The sequence below is a fragment of the Sinocyclocheilus grahami genome, unplaced genomic scaffold (assembly GCF_001515645.1).
Source record: "Sinocyclocheilus grahami isolate Dianchi unplaced genomic scaffold, SAMN03320097.WGS_v1.1 scaffold874.1, whole genome shotgun sequence".
NCBI lineage: Eukaryota > Metazoa > Chordata > Actinopteri > Cypriniformes > Cyprinidae > Sinocyclocheilus > Sinocyclocheilus grahami.
In genome coordinates, this window is record NW_015506053.1 from 146309 (window position 1) to 167353 (window position 21045).

The 21045-nt window shown below is 37.0% G+C and overlaps 1 protein-coding gene across 1 annotated transcript; it reads left to right on the top strand.

The window, feature by feature from the left end:
* The first annotated feature begins 1932 nt into the window (after nucleotides 1-1932).
* Nucleotides 1933-16719, top strand: LOC107563415 (semaphorin-3D-like). Its single transcript, XM_016248292.1, has 17 exons — nucleotides 1933-1950; nucleotides 2100-2223; nucleotides 3960-4102; nucleotides 6166-6228; nucleotides 6749-6868; nucleotides 7033-7126; nucleotides 8176-8304; nucleotides 10041-10183; nucleotides 12279-12393; nucleotides 12514-12583; nucleotides 12832-12976; nucleotides 13278-13500; nucleotides 14019-14107; nucleotides 14259-14300; nucleotides 15204-15361; nucleotides 16301-16365; nucleotides 16577-16719. Exons 1-17 carry the CDS (start codon nucleotides 1933-1935, stop codon nucleotides 16717-16719), a joined length of 1884 nt encoding a protein of 627 aa, XP_016103778.1.
* The last annotated feature ends 4326 nt before the right edge of the window (nucleotides 16720-21045 follow it).

Here is a 21045-nt window from a genome sequence, read left to right on the forward strand (position 1 = left end):
CACTTAGGCTGACTATTTAAATTAGAAGGTATTTGTTGCTCATATTTTACTTGAATTTACTTGCTTTATGTGTGTGTGTGTGTGTGTGTGTGTGTTTCTCACTTGCAGCTGAGCTGGCCAGCTCCAAGAGACAGGGTGGATATGTGTATACTGGCTGGCAAAAACCCTCTTGTAAGTATCAGTCAGCATATATGTCTGTTGAATGAACATTTCAATGCACAGCCTGGCCTCTCTAACTCAAACCCGTCTTTTAAAAGATTGCAGACTTCACTGCATGTATCACACTTTCCACAAAACATAAAGCTGCTCAACTGTTTTCAACATTGATAATAAGAAATGTTTTCTTACCAACCTTTAAACAGTAGTGTATATTACATCACTCTCATCCCAAGGTGATTTTTAGTGAATGTATGAAGTCAGTTCCCTCCAACAACCAGGGTACTTTTTAACAGAATATTGATTTTTTTCATCTGAAATCTTACAAACTTTTTTTTGTGAAACACTTAAAAAGTATGCTTATGATATCTTTCTTGATAAAGACTAATTTGTTAGATATTTGGCTATTTAATGCAATGACATCGATACATTAAATGTGTTATAAATGTCCAAACAGTTTTTGAAGCCACTGCACATGCTCACATGCTCTCTCTTTCTCTTTCTACCTCAGACCGAATGTGCTAATTTCATACGAGTTTTGCACAGCTATAACCGGACACATGTCTACGCCTGTGGCACTGGAGCGTTCCACCCCACCTGTGCTTTCTTAGAGGTCAAAGGTCACAAAGAGGCAAGGAATTAAATTATTGACTGTTTCCACACATATTGAGTATATTGATTTTGTCAAGGTTTTCGGTTTTATTGACGTATTCTTGAAAGAGTTTTAAAGCATTCTTAAGTAATTTCTCCTGTATGGTAAATATTGATGGTGATTGTTTTGTGTAATGATTGCAGGACAGCTGGTTGCACATTCACAGCAACACTGTGGAATCCGGCCGAATGAAATGTCCTTTTGATCCACACCAGCCTTTTGCTTCAGTACTCACAGGTGAGTCTGAATCTAAAAGACACAAACCTGATGTAAAGAGCATTTTACTCTTTGCACGTGATAGGCTTTCACCCAAGAAAAATCTGGTTCCTCTGTACTGTCTGTCATACATTTGTTTTTGGCTTCAAGTTAAACTGACCTTTATGTTGGGGCTGCAGAGAAATGTCACACCCTGTCAAGAATACCAGCTGTAAACTTTCCAAAGTTTCCTTTTTCTTTTCTTGTGTTCCATTTGTGTAGGTTGTATTGAAGCCTGAATTTTTACAGCTGAACAAAGTTTGATTAATTACAGCCATTAGTCATCACAGATCCTTCATTCTTACCAGAAATTGGATTGCTAAAATGTAATCTTCATAAAAAGACCTGAATTAGGAACATTAAAAAATAAATAGTTTACTCAAAAGTGAAAATTATGTCATCATTTACTCATCCTCATGTCATTCCAAGATTGACTTGCATGAAACACAAAAGGAGTTTTAAAAAAATGTAATGCAATGAAAACATTTTGTGACAAGCTCCAAAAAAGCCCAAAACTCATAATAAAATCATCCAGCCTTGTGTGCAAAAAGGACTATAATTTAAGTCCAAAGTTTAAGTTAAAATCTAAAGTAAGTATTGCAAATTATATTTTTTACTTTTGGTTGAACTCCTCCTTCAACAGTGTGGTTGAGTGTGTTTGTTTATTTACACGGACAGGCATAAGCAACAGGGAACAACTCTGGGAGAACACAGAGCACGTTCTCCTTGATGTCATCGAGATTTGCTCCAAACCACATATACTGAGAGATGGGTGAGGTAGGGTGGAGGCCCAAACACCAAAATGATAACTCAGATAGAAATCGCTAAGCGATTCTAAAAACATAATCCATAAACCCATTTTAGCTGTCATGGATGTTATGGAGACGGTAATTTATTTATGGAGCATACTGTAATATCTCAGTTGGGCTTGTATATCACGTGTGAGGAAAAGAGAACAAGAGAATGCTGATTTGCCTGCAGCCTGACTGACCACAGCTCAGTGTTTACGCTGAGATTTTCTATGTTTTCAGATCAGTATCTCTATGCTGGCACAACGTCTGATTTCCTGGGCAAGGACAGCACGTTTAGCCGCTCTCTTGGCCCGCCCCCAGATCAGCAGTACATTCGCACAGACATCTCCGAGGACTACTGGATCAACGGTCAGTGCTACCCACCAGTCCGGTTCAATACACTCATACCAGCACTCAGTGAATGACATACAGCCTTATAGGCACAGCTTACAGAGTTTTTAGGTTTATTTTTTTGTTTAATGAATACTGAATAACCGTTGATCTGTTAATGTGGGCAGTCTTATGCTAATGTTTAATGAAGGAATTTTGCAGTGAGGGTTTACTTGTTGCATTTTAGCCATAGGTACTGTATTAATGGGCAGCCTGAATGTAGTTTCCTATTGTGACTATTATATATAGACATTTGGGGTCGGTAAGTTTTTTTATTTTTTTTTATTTAAGAAATCACTTATGCTCACCTAGGCTGCGTAATGTTATATAATAATACAATAATACAATACAATTTAAAATAACTGTTTTCTATTTAAATGTTTGTTTTTTTAAATGTATTTTATTCCTTTGATGGAAAAGCTGAATTTTTACCAGCCATTACTCCAGTCTTCATTGTCAGATAATCCATCAGAAATAATTTTAATATGCTGATTTGGTGCTCAAGAAACATTTATTGTTATTAGCAGTGTTGAAAACAGTTGTGCTGCTTAATATTTTTGTGGAAACTGTAATATAGTATATCTTTATAAGGATTGTTTGAATAAAAAGTTCAAAAGATGAGCATTTATTTGAAATATAAATATTTTGTAATATTATAAATTTATTTACAGTCGCTTTTGATCATTTTAATGCATCCATTCTGAAAAAAAAATTATTTCTTAAAATTATTATTTTTTTAAATACTTACCCTAAACTTTTGAATGGTAGTGCATGTAAAAACAGCTTTTTGGCCACACACAAGCCCACACTCATGCTAACACACATATAAAGCATAAGTGACAGATTGAGAAAAACCAAAACCACAGAAAATAGAAAGGCACATATACTGATACCACAAACTGATTTATTCTCACAGTTTGTGGATAAGTTATCACGGCATAAAAAGGTGCCACATTTGAGGCGTGTTGCCTGTGTGTCTATGATATATAACTCACATAATTAGGAGAAAAGATCCTTAAATCATAAGAAACGATGAGTCAAATCACCCAGCACAGAAAAATTAAACTGATGGTCAGGTCTGTGTGAGTTGCCAGTGTGTTCAAAATTGCATTTGCTGTTATTAGCTCAACTCAAGCCTTTTGATATGCCCATAAAAGTGTCAAATAGCTCATAAATATTATCTTTGGACTTGCATCTCTTAAATATCTATATAAAAAACTAAATTTGATACAGTATATCTTCTGCTTGGACTCTGAGAGTAACACTCCAATCCTTTATACACATCTTCTGAGTTACCAACTGCTGGCACTTTCATCTTCTTTTTTCTCCTCTTCTCTCCCCTCTATCTGGGTCTTAGTCATTTGCAGAGAGTCCAATATAATATAGTATTTGTCTAGTCATTGAGTTAATGACTGTCTTTCTTCCACCTTTGGTTTCCCTCTGAATGTTAGAGCTCTTTAAACCCACACAGTCTATTTTCCAACCCTAAACACCCATTTAACGGTCTGCTGTGAGTCTAAAAGGAAATGCCTAGCATTTACACTAAACAGTAGGAAACAGTTTTGTCTTTATACTCTGTCACACACACAAACAGTGGGTCTTAGCTCTTTTTATAGGCCTCTGTACTTTCTTGTAAGTCTTATAAAGTGATTGGTGGATTAGCATCACAGAAATCAATTAAAACTGACCAGCTTTTCTCTCTTTTGTCCCCACAGAGGGCAAATTTATTTCCGCCCATCCCATCGCGGACACCTACAACCCTGACGATGACAAGATTTACTTCTTTTTCCGCGAGGCGTCCCGTGATGGGAGCACTACAGACAAGACTGTACTGTCTCGTGTCGCCCGGATCTGCCGGGTAAGACCTGTCCTCACGCTTCCTGATCAGAGAGGAACTCACCTCATCTATCTTATCCTTCCTTAGCACATAAGATTAAATGTGCTTCCCCTGGGAGGGGAGGCTTCCTGGTACGTTCCCCTTAATGTGATATGCTGAAAGCGGACCAAACCACTGTTGTCAGGCGGGGTAAATCATAGCAGAGGTCTGGCCATGTAATTGCTGCCCAAGTCGTTGTTCATGATGACAGTGGAAGTCCCTTGCGTAGGGAAATAAGTGTGCTAAGTGACTCCATTGTGTTAACACATTGTGTTCTGCCCATCCCCTAACAAGAGTTCACTATGAAGGCTAGGGATATTACACAAAACCATCCATAAAAAAGTCTGAAGTCAAGATCGGGAACAACAGATCAAACATCACACTGACCACAAATGCATAATTTTTATATCCATGAAGTAAATTAGGTTTCTCTTCTTGTTCTTGTAATTCTATTAAACCCTCTTTTCTCATTTAGTCAATAGAACTATATCAAATGCAAGTTTTGAGAGAAACATTGTGTGTAAACTAGATCCTAAAAATGAATGCAAACGTTGCCGCTATGATCAGTGCAGTGCAGTGCTATTTATTGCCAGAGTTTTGTTCGTAGGTGGTCGCTTTTCTGGTCCAAGAGCCTATCCCCAAGTCAGATTAATTTGATAAATTTTATGTTTTTATGTATTTGTCTGTCTTTTGTCAAACAGGTGTATGTTTTATTATGAGAACAAAATAATTTCTCCTTTTTTTTGTTATAAAACTGTTGACTTTGTTATAGAACTGTCGACTGTACTTGGACAACATAATCTGGTTTAAACTAAGTACAAATCAAAACTGTTTATACCTTTCTAATCTCACAAAAATGCCTGATAGCATGGTGTGAGAGTCTCTGGATATGTTTAGCTTATGAATACATTCATGGTAGTAGTGTGTTTATGTGTCTCTGTGTGTCTCTGCCTCAGAAGATCCTTTAGTTCAATTTGTACTTTCACTTTGAAATGTTCTCATAGTTATTTCACTGTCACATCTAGATATTCCCACAGCATCACCGCACAGAGCTCCTGAGCGGACCTTACCAAAACATTTTTTTGTCTTTTTCACATAAGTAGGCACCCATGGCAAAAATATATAGTTTTAGATGCATTTCAAAATATACCAAAAATGGCTTAAAATGTAATTCTAATGTAGATTTTGAAATATATTTGCACAAATACATTTTTCATAAGTTTTAGGTACTTTTTCTCAGATATTTTTTGGATATTTTTATTATATATTTTAAATATAAATATTTAAATTATCCAACATATATTTTATAAAATAAATTTTTCATTACCCAAAATGTTTTTTTTTTTTTTTTGGACCCTTAAAGTGCATTGTGTCATGTATATATCATTTATTAAGTATATAATTGAAGTATATGTTTTGGGTAATACATATAATTGAATAATATTTTATTATCTTAAAAGTATGCCGAGGTGGAGGCATGTGCTGGCCTTTGCATGCGAGTGTGTGTGTGTGTTTATGTAATGTGTTTGTCTGTTCATGCACTTGTTCTCATTTGTATAGTGGAGTATGTGTATTGAGCCCATTTTCAGTTTGCGGTAGGCACGCCAATCTTCAAAGCACCATCATGTAAAGTCGTCTCACGAGCATGTGTAATCATGGATTGCTTATTACATGTAGAGATGGCTCTGGTAGGTCAAGGTCAAAGGTCAGGCATGTGTGTGCTAAGCGCTTGAGCTTTTTATAACATGTATGCAGAGACAGGGCCAGCAGCCCCTTCATCACTCTTTTATCTGTTCGTCATCCTCCCTCTTGTGAGCTTAACCCAGAACTCATGTTTGTACAGTATTATTTGTGTACAGCTTTTCATCTGTTAAATACACAATGGATTAAACTCTGTTTAAAATCCTACTTTGAGTCCCAGCTTAATCTCACCTTTCTGAGACAATTGTAAACACTTATGCTTACTGTATAAATTACAAGGTAAGTGTTGCTTGTATTTTTACCTGAATTGACTTGCTTTTTGTGTGTATGTTTCTCACTTCCAGCTGAGCTGGCCAGCTCCAAGAGACAGGGTGGATATGTGTATACTGGCTGGCAAAAACCCTCTTGTAAGTACCAGTCAGGATATATGTCTGTTGAATGAACCTTTCAATACACAGCCTGTCCTCTCTAACTCTAACCTGTCTTGTAAAAGATAACTGTAAACTATTTGCTTCAGACCTTCACTGTATTTCATTGCATATATCATGATTTCCACAAAAATAAAGCTGCACAACTGTTTTCAACATTGATAATAAGAAATGTTTTCTTACCAACCTTTAAACAATAGTGTATGTTATATCACTTCATCCCAAAGTGATTTTTAGTGAATGTATTAAGTCAGTCCCCTCAACCAAGGTATTTTTAAACAGAATATTGATTATTTTGTCATCTGAAATCTTGCAAACTTCTTTTTGTGAAACACTTAAGAAGTATGCTGATGATATATTTCATGATAAAGACCACTTTGTTAGATATTTTGCTATCTAATGCAATGACATCGATACACTAAATGTGTTATAAATATCCAAATAGCTTTTAAGACCACTTCACATGCTCACATTCTCTCTCTTTCTCTCTCTACCTCAGACCGAATGTGCTAATTTCATACGAGTTTTGCACAGCTATAACCGGACACATGTCTACGCCTGTGGCACTGGAGCGTTCCACCCCACCTGTGCTTTCTTAGAGGTCAAAGGTCACAAAGAGGCAAGGAATTAAATTATTGACTGTTTCCACACATATTGAGTATATTGATTTTGTCAAGGTTTTCGGTTTTATTGACGTATTCTTGAAAGAGTTTTAAAGCATTCTTAAGTAATTTCTCCTGTATGGTAAATATTGATGGTGATTGTTTTGTGTAATGATTGCAGGACAGCTGGTTGCACATTCACAGCAACACTGTGGAATCCGGCCGAATGAAATGTCCTTTTGATCCACACCAGCCTTTTGCTTCAGTACTCACAGGTGAGTCTGAATCTAAAAGACACAAACCTGATGTAAAGAGCATTTTACTCTTTGCACGTGATAGGCTTTCACCCAAGAAAAATCTGGTTCCTCTGTACTGTCTGTCATACATTTGTTTTTGGCTTCAAGTTAAACTGACCTTTATGTTGGGGCTGCAGAGAAATGTCACACCCTGTCAAGAATACCAGCTGTAAACTTTCCAAAGTTTCCTTTTTCTTTTCTTGTGTTCCATTTGTGTAGGTTGTATTGAAGCCTGAATTTTTACAGCTGAACAAAGTTTGATTAATTACAGCCATTAGTCATCACAGATCCTTCATTCTTACCAGAAATTGGATTGCTAAAATGTAATCTTCATAAAAAGACCTGAATTAGGAACATTAAAAAATAAATAGTTTACTCAAAAGTGAAAATTATGTCATCATTTACTCATCCTCATGTCATTCCAAGATTGACTTGCATGAAACACAAAAGGAGTTTTAAAAAAATGTAATGCAATGAAAACATTTTGTGACAAGCTCCAAAAAAGCCCAAAACTCATAATAAAATCATCCAGCCTTGTGTGCAAAAAGGACTATAATTTAAGTCCAAAGTTTAAGTTAAAATCTAAAGTAAGTATTGCAAATTATATTTTTTACTTTTGGTTGAACTCCTCCTTCAACAGTGTGGTTGAGTGTGTTTGTTTATTTACACGGACAGGCATAAGCAACAGGGAACAACTCTGGGAGAACACAGAGCACGTTCTCCTTGATGTCATCGAGATTTGCTCCAAACCACATATACTGAGAGATGGGTGAGGTAGGGTGGAGGCCCAAACACCAAAATGATAACTCAGATAGAAATCGCTAAGCGATTCTAAAAACATAATCCATAAACCCATTTTAGCTGTCATGGATGTTATGGAGACGGTAATTTATTTATGGAGCATACTGTAATATCTCAGTTGGGCTTGTATATCACGTGTGAGGAAAAGAGAACAAGAGAATGCTGATTTGCCTGCAGCCTGACTGACCACAGCTCAGTGTTTACGCTGAGATTTTCTATGTTTTCAGATCAGTATCTCTATGCTGGCACAACGTCTGATTTCCTGGGCAAGGACAGCACGTTTAGCCGCTCTCTTGGCCCGCCCCCAGATCAGCAGTACATTCGCACAGACATCTCCGAGGACTACTGGATCAACGGTCAGTGCTACCCACCAGTCCGGTTCAATACACTCATACCAGCACTCAGTGAATGACATACAGCCTTATAGGCACAGCTTACAGAGTTTTTAGGTTTATTTTTTTGTTTAATGAATACTGAATAACCGTTGATCTGTTAATGTGGGCAGTCTTATGCTAATGTTTAATGAAGGAATTTTGCAGTGAGGGTTTACTTGTTGCATTTTAGCCATAGGTACTGTATTAATGGGCAGCCTGAATGTAGTTTCCTATTGTGACTATTATATATAGACATTTGGGGTCGGTAAGTTTTTTTATTTTTTTTTATTTAAGAAATCACTTATGCTCACCTAGGCTGCGTAATGTTATATAATAATACAATAATACAATACAATTTAAAATAACTGTTTTCTATTTAAATGTTTGTTTTTTTAAATGTATTTTATTCCTTTGATGGAAAAGCTGAATTTTTACCAGCCATTACTCCAGTCTTCATTGTCAGATAATCCATCAGAAATAATTTTAATATGCTGATTTGGTGCTCAAGAAACATTTATTGTTATTAGCAGTGTTGAAAACAGTTGTGCTGCTTAATATTTTTGTGGAAACTGTAATATAGTATATCTTTATAAGGATTGTTTGAATAAAAAGTTCAAAAGATGAGCATTTATTTGAAATATAAATATTTTGTAATATTATAAATTTATTTACAGTCGCTTTTGATCATTTTAATGCATCCATTCTGAAAAAAAAATTATTTCTTAAAATTATTATTTTTTTAAATACTTACCCTAAACTTTTGAATGGTAGTGCATGTAAAAACAGCTTTTTGGCCACACACAAGCCCACACTCATGCTAACACACATATAAAGCATAAGTGACAGATTGAGAAAAACCAAAACCACAGAAAATAGAAAGGCACATATACTGATACCACAAACTGATTTATTCTCACAGTTTGTGGATAAGTTATCACGGCATAAAAAGGTGCCACATTTGAGGCGTGTTGCCTGTGTGTCTATGATATATAACTCACATAATTAGGAGAAAAGATCCTTAAATCATAAGAAACGATGAGTCAAATCACCCAGCACAGAAAAATTAAACTGATGGTCAGGTCTGTGTGAGTTGCCAGTGTGTTCAAAATTGCATTTGCTGTTATTAGCTCAACTCAAGCCTTTTGATATGCCCATAAAAGTGTCAAATAGCTCATAAATATTATCTTTGGACTTGCATCTCTTAAATATCTATATAAAAAACTAAATTTGATACAGTATATCTTCTGCTTGGACTCTGAGAGTAACACTCCAATCCTTTATACACATCTTCTGAGTTACCAACTGCTGGCACTTTCATCTTCTTTTTTCTCCTCTTCTCTCCCCTCTATCTGGGTCTTAGTCATTTGCAGAGAGTCCAATATAATATAGTATTTGTCTAGTCATTGAGTTAATGACTGTCTTTCTTCCACCTTTGGTTTCCCTCTGAATGTTAGAGCTCTTTAAACCCACACAGTCTATTTTCCAACCCTAAACACCCATTTAACGGTCTGCTGTGAGTCTAAAAGGAAATGCCTAGCATTTACACTAAACAGTAGGAAACAGTTTTGTCTTTATACTCTGTCACACACACAAACAGTGGGTCTTAGCTCTTTTTATAGGCCTCTGTACTTTCTTGTAAGTCTTATAAAGTGATTGGTGGATTAGCATCACAGAAATCAATTAAAACTGACCAGCTTTTCTCTCTTTTGTCCCCACAGAGGGCAAATTTATTTCCGCCCATCCCATCGCGGACACCTACAACCCTGACGATGACAAGATTTACTTCTTTTTCCGCGAGGCGTCCCGTGATGGGAGCACTACAGACAAGACTGTACTGTCTCGTGTCGCCCGGATCTGCCGGGTAAGACCTGTCCTCACGCTTCCTGATCAGAGAGGAACTCACCTCATCTATCTTATCCTTCCTTAGCACATAAGATTAAATGTGCTTCCCCTGGGAGGGGAGGCTTCCTGGTACGTTCCCCTTAATGTGATATGCTGAAAGCGGACCAAACCACTGTTGTCAGGCGGGGTAAATCATAGCAGAGGTCTGGCCATGTAATTGCTGCCCAAGTCGTTGTTCATGATGACAGTGGAAGTCCCTTGCGTAGGGAAATAAGTGTGCTAAGTGACTCCATTGTGTTAACACATTGTGTTCTGCCCATCCCCTAACAAGAGTTCACTATGAAGGCTAGGGATATTACACAAAACCATCCATAAAAAAGTCTGAAGTCAAGATCGGGAACAACAGATCAAACATCACACTGACCACAAATGCATAATTTTTATATCCATGAAGGGCACTGTGGGAAATTAACTCTATTTCCAAGGTCGTTCCCTAAAGAAAGTGAGTTATTGATTCCCTTCACAAAGGTCTCTTCCACAAGGCTGTCATCAAAGCACACAGATGATGGAAGTAATTTTGCCATTTGTGATCCTGGGTGGCGATTACTCACCAAAAACCTTTACATTTAATATTTTTAGCTACATTTAATCTTGTTTTGAACTTTTAAAACCCTCCATTGCTCTTGTGTTCACATGGATAATCAATGCAATAAACAAATGCCATGTGTTTTAAACAAAAACAGTAGGAAAGACAGCTATAGATTTTCTTATTCTGTTTTTTAATTTCTGAAGAAAATAATGTATAGTCTGACTGTACATTATACTGCTTATTAAATATTGGTTTGAGTTAAAATTATTGTATTATGTGAGAATAAAGAGAAAACATAGTGATACAACCAAGAGTGACCATGAGTACAAGAGACATAAAACCAGCACTGATACAGGTACAGTACCTTTCAAACGTTTGGGGTTAGTAAAATGTATATGTATGTATATATTTATTTTATTTTATTTTATTTTACACTGAAGACTAGAGTAATGGCCGCTGAAAATTCAGCTTTGTATCACATTACATTTTAAAATAAATATATTTAAATTTCACAATATTACTGTTTTTACTGTATTGTCTATCAAATAAATGCAACTTTGGTGAATATACTGTAGGAGAGTTCTTTCAGAAACGATTTAATAATCTCACCTACCCCAAACTATGAACGGTAGTTAATACTGTATGTTGTAAACGGTTGTTGTTATGCAACAGTATTTTAATGCAGAATGCTGCAGTTGACCAATCAGAATTAAATATTGTAGAGAGCTCTGTAGTAATTTTAGGTAATTGTCCATGCAAGTCACCTGTCAGCCTGCAATCATAAAAAGGCTGTAGACTCATCCTCCAGGGCTGTGTGCTATAACAATTCCTAGCTCTTTTGCAAAATTCTTAGACTGAAGCGGGCAGGTTTTTATAGCTTTAGGAGTGAGCTGTAAAGCTATCTGAGGCCAGATTCCTCACTGGATAACTGGCCTAACACTAGAGAGGGCATCTTTGAAGATTAAAGAATTTGGAAAACGCCACTCCAATTCTCATTCTCCCCCTTATTCTCAAGTGTGTGTGTTATTCAACAGGGATAATGGCAGAGCAGGAATATGTTTGCTGCTTTAAGTGGGTGTAGGTGAAATCATCGGAGTCCTTTGATTAAACACTTCTGGTTATAATGAGGAGATTCATTTAAGTGTTCTCAGCATGTCTTCTCATTCTAAGACCTCTCAGTGCTCTATTGTGCATCTAAAGACAGAAACCTGCTCTTTGTGAATTCACAGAGAAGGTCATTATTTTCCCATTATAAACTACCTCACTCGCTCTTCTCGATTTCTTGAACTCTCTTTCTTTGTCTCTCTTGTGTGCGTGTTTGTGTACCTCTTAAGTTTGTGTGTAACTGAGGGGTTTGTGGTTTTCTGCAGTCTCATGCTTAATTAGATAAGCCGCTATAATCAGAACCAAATGCTGTTTTTTTTTCATTTTTATTATAAAGTCTATACAATTTAGGATTTAAATGATAAATGTGCTTTCAGCACGACAGAATTAAGAGACTTTATGCCCTTGTGTTTGCATGCAGAATGATGTTGGAGGTTTGAGAAGTCTTACCAACAAGTGGACAACATTCCTCAAAGCAAGATTTGTGTGCTCCATTCCTGGACCAGATGGAGTGGACACACACTTTGATGAGCTACGTAAGTGATGTGTTTTCTGTCCCTGCTCCCTCTCACAAACATATTTCAGTTTTATCATACTTTTTGGCATAAAACATTTTTTAATTGTGCACTTTTTTATTGTGTGTGTGTGTGTTACAGAGGACATCTTTCTCCTCTCTAGAAGAGATGAAAGAAATCCAATGGTGTACGGAGTGTTCACCACCACCAGGTGAGACACAGCTCCTACAAGCGTGCATATCAATATTTCATTGCTTTTGGTCTGGGCACTGTGGCTTGAAATCCATTCTGAAATGTGTAATTGTTGATGTGATATGAAACGAGTTTAAATATATTTTATAGATTAATATAGCAATTGAAAACATTGTAATTTGTATAAAGTTGCCCATTTGTAATGACCTTTCTTTTACTGTGGCATTCAGGTTGTTTCGTTTTTTTAATTTGTATTTTTGGGCACAGTTCTATCTTTAAAGGATCAGCCGTATGTGTCTATACCATGGAAGACATCCGTGCGGTGTTTAATGGACCATATGCTCATAAAGAGGGTCCGGACCATCGCTGGGTGGAATTTGAAGGCAGAATCCCCTACCCACGACCAGGCACTGTTAGTAACACTGTTTCAGTGATTTTTTTTTTTTGTCTCTCTTTCAGTCACTGTGACTTTTAGGAGTTTTTTACATTACCACTAGAGGGAGACATAACACTATATACTGAATACCTAATACTTTACATACCTCAAAATGCTGTTTACACCAGAGGTGCCAAAACTTTTCACTATGAAGGCCACAAATCATTAAAAAAAAATTTATGAATGTGCATTCTCTACATTTCAATGCAAAAATAAAACAAAAAATGTAAAAAAATATATATATACAGTATATATGTATATATGTTTTCTTTCATAGTGCCCCAGTCGGACATATGATCCTCATATAAAAACGACTAAAGACTTTCCAGATGAAGTCATCAGTTTTATACGGCTGCACCCGCTAATGTACCACTTTGTGCACCCAATGACGGGCCGACCAATTTTCACTCGTATCAATACGGAGTACCGGCTCACTCAGATTGTAGTGGACAGCGTGGCAGCTGAAGATGGACAGTATGCTGTTATGTTCTTGGGCACAGGTAAGAAAAACAACACAAATGTTACTAATGATTTGTAACAACTAGATATGATGTTGAAGAAAATTAAGAAAATGTGATGCATTTTTATTTTGGTATTTTGAAAAGCTATAATGACCTAGTGAACTGCCTAAAAAACATAATTTTGCCCAACATACACTTGTTCTTCATACCTATAATGTCCAGAAATGCAGTAAAGGTTGGATTCACTTTAAGCCCTGTACACTGAAAAAAAAAACAGAAATTGCTATTAAATTTCACAAATAATTACAAACAATCTGCAAGTAACGCATTGAATTAAATGTGAAATTTTGAGGTATAAAAATATAAATAGTATTTTCTATTAAAACATAATCCAATAGCCTTTTATTTATTTATACTGTAAAAAAAAAAAAAAAAAAAAAAAAACATTTTTACTGTATATTTGCAGAGTACATAAGCTATTTAATTAGCTTTCATTTTGATCAACCAGCAGATGGCAGTAGAGCTTAAGAGACATAATTGTGTGTGTATGTCTGCAGATATGGGATCAGTTTTGAAGGTTGTCAGCATCACTCAAGAAAACTGGTACACAGAGGAGATCCTCTTAGAGGAGCTACAGGTGTTCAAGGTAAAAGTCGCAAACATTCAAATATGAAACATTTATGGATGAATAAAAAACGACACAATAATAAATACAATAAACAAACACTAGTAAAGAAAACACAATAATAAGCAAAAAAGTTCACCTGATAACATCACTGGTGCATTTATTTATCCAGAGTCCCTCACCAATTCTCAACATGGAAGTCTCATCAAAGCAGGTAAGAACTGAAGTTTAAACTTGGTTCTAGTTAACTAAATCTTTAGCTTGGAATGAAGAAAGAAAACAAATAATTGTATAAATTATTTAAATGACATTCATCAGCAAGCTGTTTTTGTTTCAGAGGTTCTACAGGACTGTTTGTCATATTTAAGCAACTGCAATGTTCTCAGGCCTTGGTCTCATAATATACTTTTTTATATGTATTGTACAGTTGTATCAGAGTCTCACAGATAAGTCTGATTCTTCTGTTTCTTGGCCATTCCTTTAATTTTTCCTTTACACTCTCATTTGTCTAATTATCTATTATTATCTTTTGGAGTTCATGGTTAGGTTTGCAGTTCACCCTAAAGCTTTTATCCTCCTTTCTTCTGCACAAAGATAGAACCTTATGGTTACATCAGCGGGCCACTTGGCCAGTTCTTTCCATAATTATTTATTTTTAAGGCCTTTTTTCTTTTTAATAGCAGAGGATAAGAGTACAGATAAGAAATTATATGGATAATACAGGGGTTAGATGGAATCTTTGTGTCATTATCTCATCAACATTTTACTTCTGCCTCTAATTCTCTATGGTGAATGCTACCTCTTGAAATCACTAAATGGTTTCAAATAAGTTTCTGAACAACATTTGCTTTTACAAGGGTGTTATATGGGAAGATCTGCTGTGACTTCCAGACTCATGCTGAGAGAAAAGCAATAGCACCGTAACTTTTATTCTGCTTGTTGTTGTGTTCATGGTTTACTTATTTCTCTGAGTCACATGTACACATTCTTCTGTTTAGAGTGTTTTGGACCAAAAAGACGAGTTATGCTGATTGATAACTCTGTTAAAGAGTTTGCTCCAGTAAGCACTTTTTTTTGTAATTGCACCTGGTTTAGTACTTTGTGTTTGTGTGTGCAGCAGCAGCTGTTTGTTGGAGGAAGCGACGGGTTGGTGCAGGTGTCCCTGCACAGGTGCCATATTTATGGGCAAGGCTGTGCAGAATGCTGCCTGGCTAGAGACCCCTACTGCGCTTGGGATGGCACCCAGTGCTCCAGATACATTCCAGCATCCAAGAGGTAACACACACACACACACACACACACACATGAACCGATAAAGTAATTGTCCCAAACACGAGTCGATGCAAAGCCTTGACATTGATTCATAGAGTCAGCACTTCTGTTTAACGGTCTTCTTATCGACACACACAAAAAACTGCAAAGCCACATGTGTCCTACGATATCCCTGAGATGTGCACCGTGTGCAGTTTGGTGCGCTGAGGTTTTTGGGATAGCAGAAAGTTAAAAGAGAGAGAGGGCTTTGTGGTGCCCTCTTTCTGACCTACTTCTCCAGGGTGAGTTGTTTCCTGGAGTTCAGCACATAGAAGAAAATGATAAATATTTGATTTTTCCGGTGCCATAGGGTGTAGTGGGACTGGACTGGACAGGCAAATTGATTAAAGTTGCTTTGTTGTTGAGATGATGTATGTGAGCTGTCAGAGAAGTTTTCTTGCCCTTTCTCTCCCCGGCTCTCCGGTCCGCCACTGACGCAAGGAGGCCAGGTCAGTCCTGCAGAGAGAGCGAGCGAGAGATAGGGAGACACACAGAGAGAGGGATTTTAGTTTATTTTGGAGATTATTTGGCTGTCAGATGGCTCTGTTTGAAATCTGTTCTAATCTGTTTGAAATTCGCTTTGTGGCTTCATTAAGATTCATATTTTTCTTGCTCTGAAGATTAAACTTTAGATTAGCCAGTTATGTTTTGATGGGTATTGTTCTAATTGCTCTAGCTATTTTGGATTTATAACAGTTGTTCGTGATTTACTCGATAAGGATTTTTAAAAATACTTTTTACACACAATATGGATGAAAAATGAATGGATGCTGAACAATATAAAAATATAAATTTGCCTTAATTTGATCGGCAGCTCTTTAAAAGTGCTGGTTGTTCAAGGAGTCTAAAATGTAATCAAAATGAATCTGAATCCAAAAAAAGGCTTTTCATGTGTTCTTACAGGAGGGCCAGAAGACAAGATATCAAGCATGGAGACCCATCCAGCCATTGTTGGGACACAGAGGATGGTAAGGAGGCATATGAGGGTGTATGTGTGCATATGGAGCATAAAAGCACTAAAAGCTCTGTTTTGTTTTAAGATGCTGCATTGTCCTGTGGGGCTCACCTAATGGCCAACACACCCCCCCCCCCCCCCCCCAAACTACAACTTTACTTTCTTTCTGATATGCTGATTACTCTCTCTCTCTCTCTCTCTCTCTCTCTCTCTCTGTTTGGCAGTGTTAGGGTGGAATGTCGAGGAAAAGGTGTTGTATGGAGTAGAGAGTAACTCCTCTTTTCTTGAGTGTGTTTCACAATCTCAGCAGGCCTTGATCCGCTGGTTCGTACTGAAGCCAGGAGCGGACCACCGTCAAGAGGTATAGTCAACATACATCTGTCTCAAGAGGTAACTTTGTGTGTGTGTGTGTGTGTGTGTGTGTGTGTGTATTATTCACCCATTTTTCTAGCTATCTCTTGTATGACAGTTGGTAAGTAGTTAGCTACACTACAAAATTAAATATTTTATAAGTATTTTATATTTATATATTTTATAAGTATTTCACAAAGAAGGCAAATGCAAAGAATAACATTAGTTGGTGAATTTTTTTAGTTGATCAATTAATTGTTTAATTGCATGAACCATATAAACAAAACCAAGTCACTAAAATTAATGGTTGTACCATAAAATGGACTTTAGAAAGCACTCTTAGTAGTGTTTTGTTTTGAAGTGTTTTAAACGTCAATTAGCATAAATGTATAAAGTATAGCCTGGGCATATTCCAGCCATAGTTACTCTTTCATAACAATGTCTTTTGGCATCACAGGCTTTAATTGCATGAACCATATAAACAAAACCAAGTCACTAAAATTAATGGTTGTACCATAAAATGGACTTTAGAAAGCACTCTTAGTAGTGTTTTGTTTTGAAGTGTTTTTAAACGTCAATTAGCATAAATGTATAAAGTATAGCCTGGGCATATTCCAGCCATAGTTACTCTTTCATAACAATGTCTTTTGGCATCACAGGCTTTTTTGATTGCACACACTCTAGAAACTGATTTACAGTAACTCTCAACCCCCTAATGCTTAGATAAAATAGATGTTGCATAATTCTGAAGTTTGTCTTACTAAACAATATGTTGTAACAGAGAAAAAGAGAACTGGAACATTTCTGTTGGTAATCTTGAAACTGGCCTGAGGCTCAGAAACTGAGAGAACACAAACAGAGATACAGAACACAGCAGTACCGTCAAGAAGTGACCTTCACTGGTGGATTCATCTCTCTTATTCAATGTTTCACACCTACACATTTAATCTCATCTCATCTTCACTGCTGTCGATTTGGTGTCATGCACCTGGGTGACATGCATACTAACTGTTTCCCCTGCTTACTTTAGAAACACATACAAATACATCTGTCTTTCATATTTCTCTGTCCCTTTAAACTGCCTGAGGGAGTGTATTTGTGCTATTTTCTAAAACAGATTTTATGCGGCATATGAAAACAGCAGTCCTTTCAAGTGAGTAGTAATGGAGCTATGTATGTAGTGGAAAGTTCATAGTGCAGATACTGAGGTAATTTTAACCTTGTCTTTATTAGCTGGGGGCCAAGACCTGACTCTGGAGTGGTAGATCAGCATTTCCTTTTATTGATCCATCTCCACAACAATTAATCCCAACAGGAATATGTGTGTGTGTGTGTGTGTGTGTGTGTGTGTGTGTGTGTGTGTGTGAGAGAGAGAGAGAGAGAGAGTTGAAGACATCTATGAGGAGGCATGACAGCAGAAGGTCAAATCACAGCACATGTGTGTGTGTGTGTGTGTGTGTGTGTGTGTGTGTGTGTGTGTGAGAGAGAGAGAGAGAGAGTTGAAGACATCTATGAGGAGGCATGACAGCAGAAGGTCAAATCACAGCATGTCACAGGCTAGATGCAATTCAAGAAGAAACGTGCTGTTTCCTGGTTTTTAGAAATATCCTGCAGTCCCACGTCTCAAGTAAACATTAGTTCTGCTATGATGCATTTGTTTTATTTTAGTTTCCCTTCCTGCTTTTCTTCTCCCTCTCTCTTTCTCCTGTCTTTCCCACAGCACAAAACAACTCCCTACCACACAGCTGCCCAAAACACCTGCAACACACACACAATCTCACACGTGTGGTGCAATCTTAAAAATATCAGCCCACAATTCACCTGGTAAAAGACAACAATGAATGATAGAAGAGAAAACAGCACTTTTGTGTGTTTGTGTGAAAATGTATCGAATCAGAGTAAACAGATATCTGGTTGTAATAACAGAATGGATCCTTCATATTCCACATAGCAAAAGAACTATGGGATGGGAATTATTAAATTAATTGATTCTGGTTCCAATTTGAATTTCAGCTCCTTAACAATTCCATTAAAACAATTAACATGTTTTTACATAATTCTTAAAAAATGCACATGCCTAAACTGATTTAGTTGTAAAAAAAATAAAAATAAAATAAAAAATAGTTAGCCATATTTGAACCATATTCAACTAATTCTATTTAATTGTTTTCACAATAAACAGCTTTACAGTATGCTGATTCTAAGAAATTAGAATAAATACATTTTAAAATACAATTTAAATGAAGTCAATTAGATATAAAGGCCAACATGACAACAGCAAAGTTTTATAGTCTAATATGCATCATATTTTATGACGTTCTAGACATGTCGGTGGAATGATGCTGACATTCTAGAATCATTAACGGAACAAAACATCATCAAAGTTTTGCCCGCATTATTTAAAAATGTAAATAAGAACCTGTTATCGATTCCCAACCCTAAACAGGACTTTTTCCCTCCATCGCTCTACCCAATTTTCCACACTCTTCACTACCCTCTTTTTACAACTAAATATAATTTCCCATAGGACTGTGGGTCACCGGCAGGCCAGCTCGTATTTGAGATCCTGTGCTGAAGGTTCTGGGCCCTCTCTCTTTCTCAAAACCCACAGCCAGACAGGGGTGTGCGGAGGGGCACAGACAGACAGAGGCCTCGTATCGTGGTTTTAATGCCTTTGACCCGGCAAAGAGACCAATGCTGTGCTTAAGCCTGCGTCTGGTATCAGAGGCCAGTTTCCTCCTGCCCCCCAGTAAAACCTTCAGCGGGAGTTACACGCCATGATATACTGCCAAGATACGAAGCACAGACACGCGCATTCACTTACAACACACCCACACACCAGAACATCTCCATGACATACACATGCGTTTCATCTTGGCACTCTTGTGCCCTTAGCCTTTATGTTTTAGTTCCAGCTGTTACAGGTGCTGCAGACAGTGCAAAACCGCCCTATTTCTTCTCATTCCTGACACGTTTCTGCAAGGTATGACTTAAAAGTCATACTCCAAATTTAAAATGCAAATATAAAGAGTTGTTTAGTGCAGTCATGACTATTGCATTTCCTTGCAGCATCCTTTAGATGGCAGAAAGATCAGTATAAGTCAATGCAGCGGTTTGTGTGTGTTTTACAGAGCTTCAGTATGCTTTGAAGCTTTCTTTCCCTTCTCTCCGTGCTGCACAGCTGTATTGATTTAGTCCACGACAACAGCGTGACTAGCAGGAGAAATCAGCAGGTTCAAAAACACAGATAGCAGGAAAATAAAATGATAGAGAAAGAATAAGCAGTCAGGAATGGAAAGGAAGGCAGGTGAAGAGATGGAAAACTGATATTGGAGAAAGAAAATATTAGAAAATATTAGCATGACTCAAGATGGTGGAGATGACTGATTTATGAATACATTTTTATTTTGAATCAGTTATTTTAAAGGGGTCATATGATGCTATTTTAAAGATCATTATTTTGTGTATTTGGTGTAACAGAATATGTTGACATGCTTTAATGTTCAAAAAACACATTATTTTTCAAATACTGTACATAGGTCCTCTATGCCCCGCCTCTCTCAAACGCGTCGTTTTCAACAAAGCCCCCTCCTTTGACAAGCGCAGTCTGCTCTGATTGGCCAGCTGACCCAGTGCATTGTGATTGCCCGAACACCACAAGCACACGTCGGAAATGTAACGCCCCTTACCATAATCACGAGCTGCAGCTTTCAAAGTAAATATCAAGACAGTCAATAATAATCACTGCTCTCCCTGAATAGCCTTTGTGCACAGCCAGCCTTGTACTCTTCTAGGTTCAAAAAACTGTCGTCCATAAAATGCGTTGCACAAATTCGAACATCTGGGTTGCGCTGTTCTGTTGTAAATAAATATTAACCAATGATTCCTAATTGCATCTACTTCCGGAAGGCCAAATAAAGGGCTTTTGCTTTCGCACTGAAACACACACCGTCTCCCTGACATGGCTGCATCAACACTGCTGCTGTTCCTGAAACAACGCCTTCTTTCTTTGCGTGCACATTTGGGCAGCATTATGCTAATATTTCCATATAGTGATGTAGATATGTGGGGGCGTGTTAGAATGAGGCGTTTTAGGTAGGCGTGGTTGACTCTTAACTTTTATAAAGAATATCTCTCTTTTAATAAATTGAAATCGAAATCTGTGAACAGATCTTATTTTGCTTGACGACATCAATCTTGAACCTAAATGTATAATAAATATGACCAATGCAATTAAAATAAGCCTGATTTATACAATTGAATATCATTTAAAAACGAAATATACATGCCTCTTACGGAATAACTTTGCGTGGATGAATGTGGTTTGAGGCACCAGCGTTCA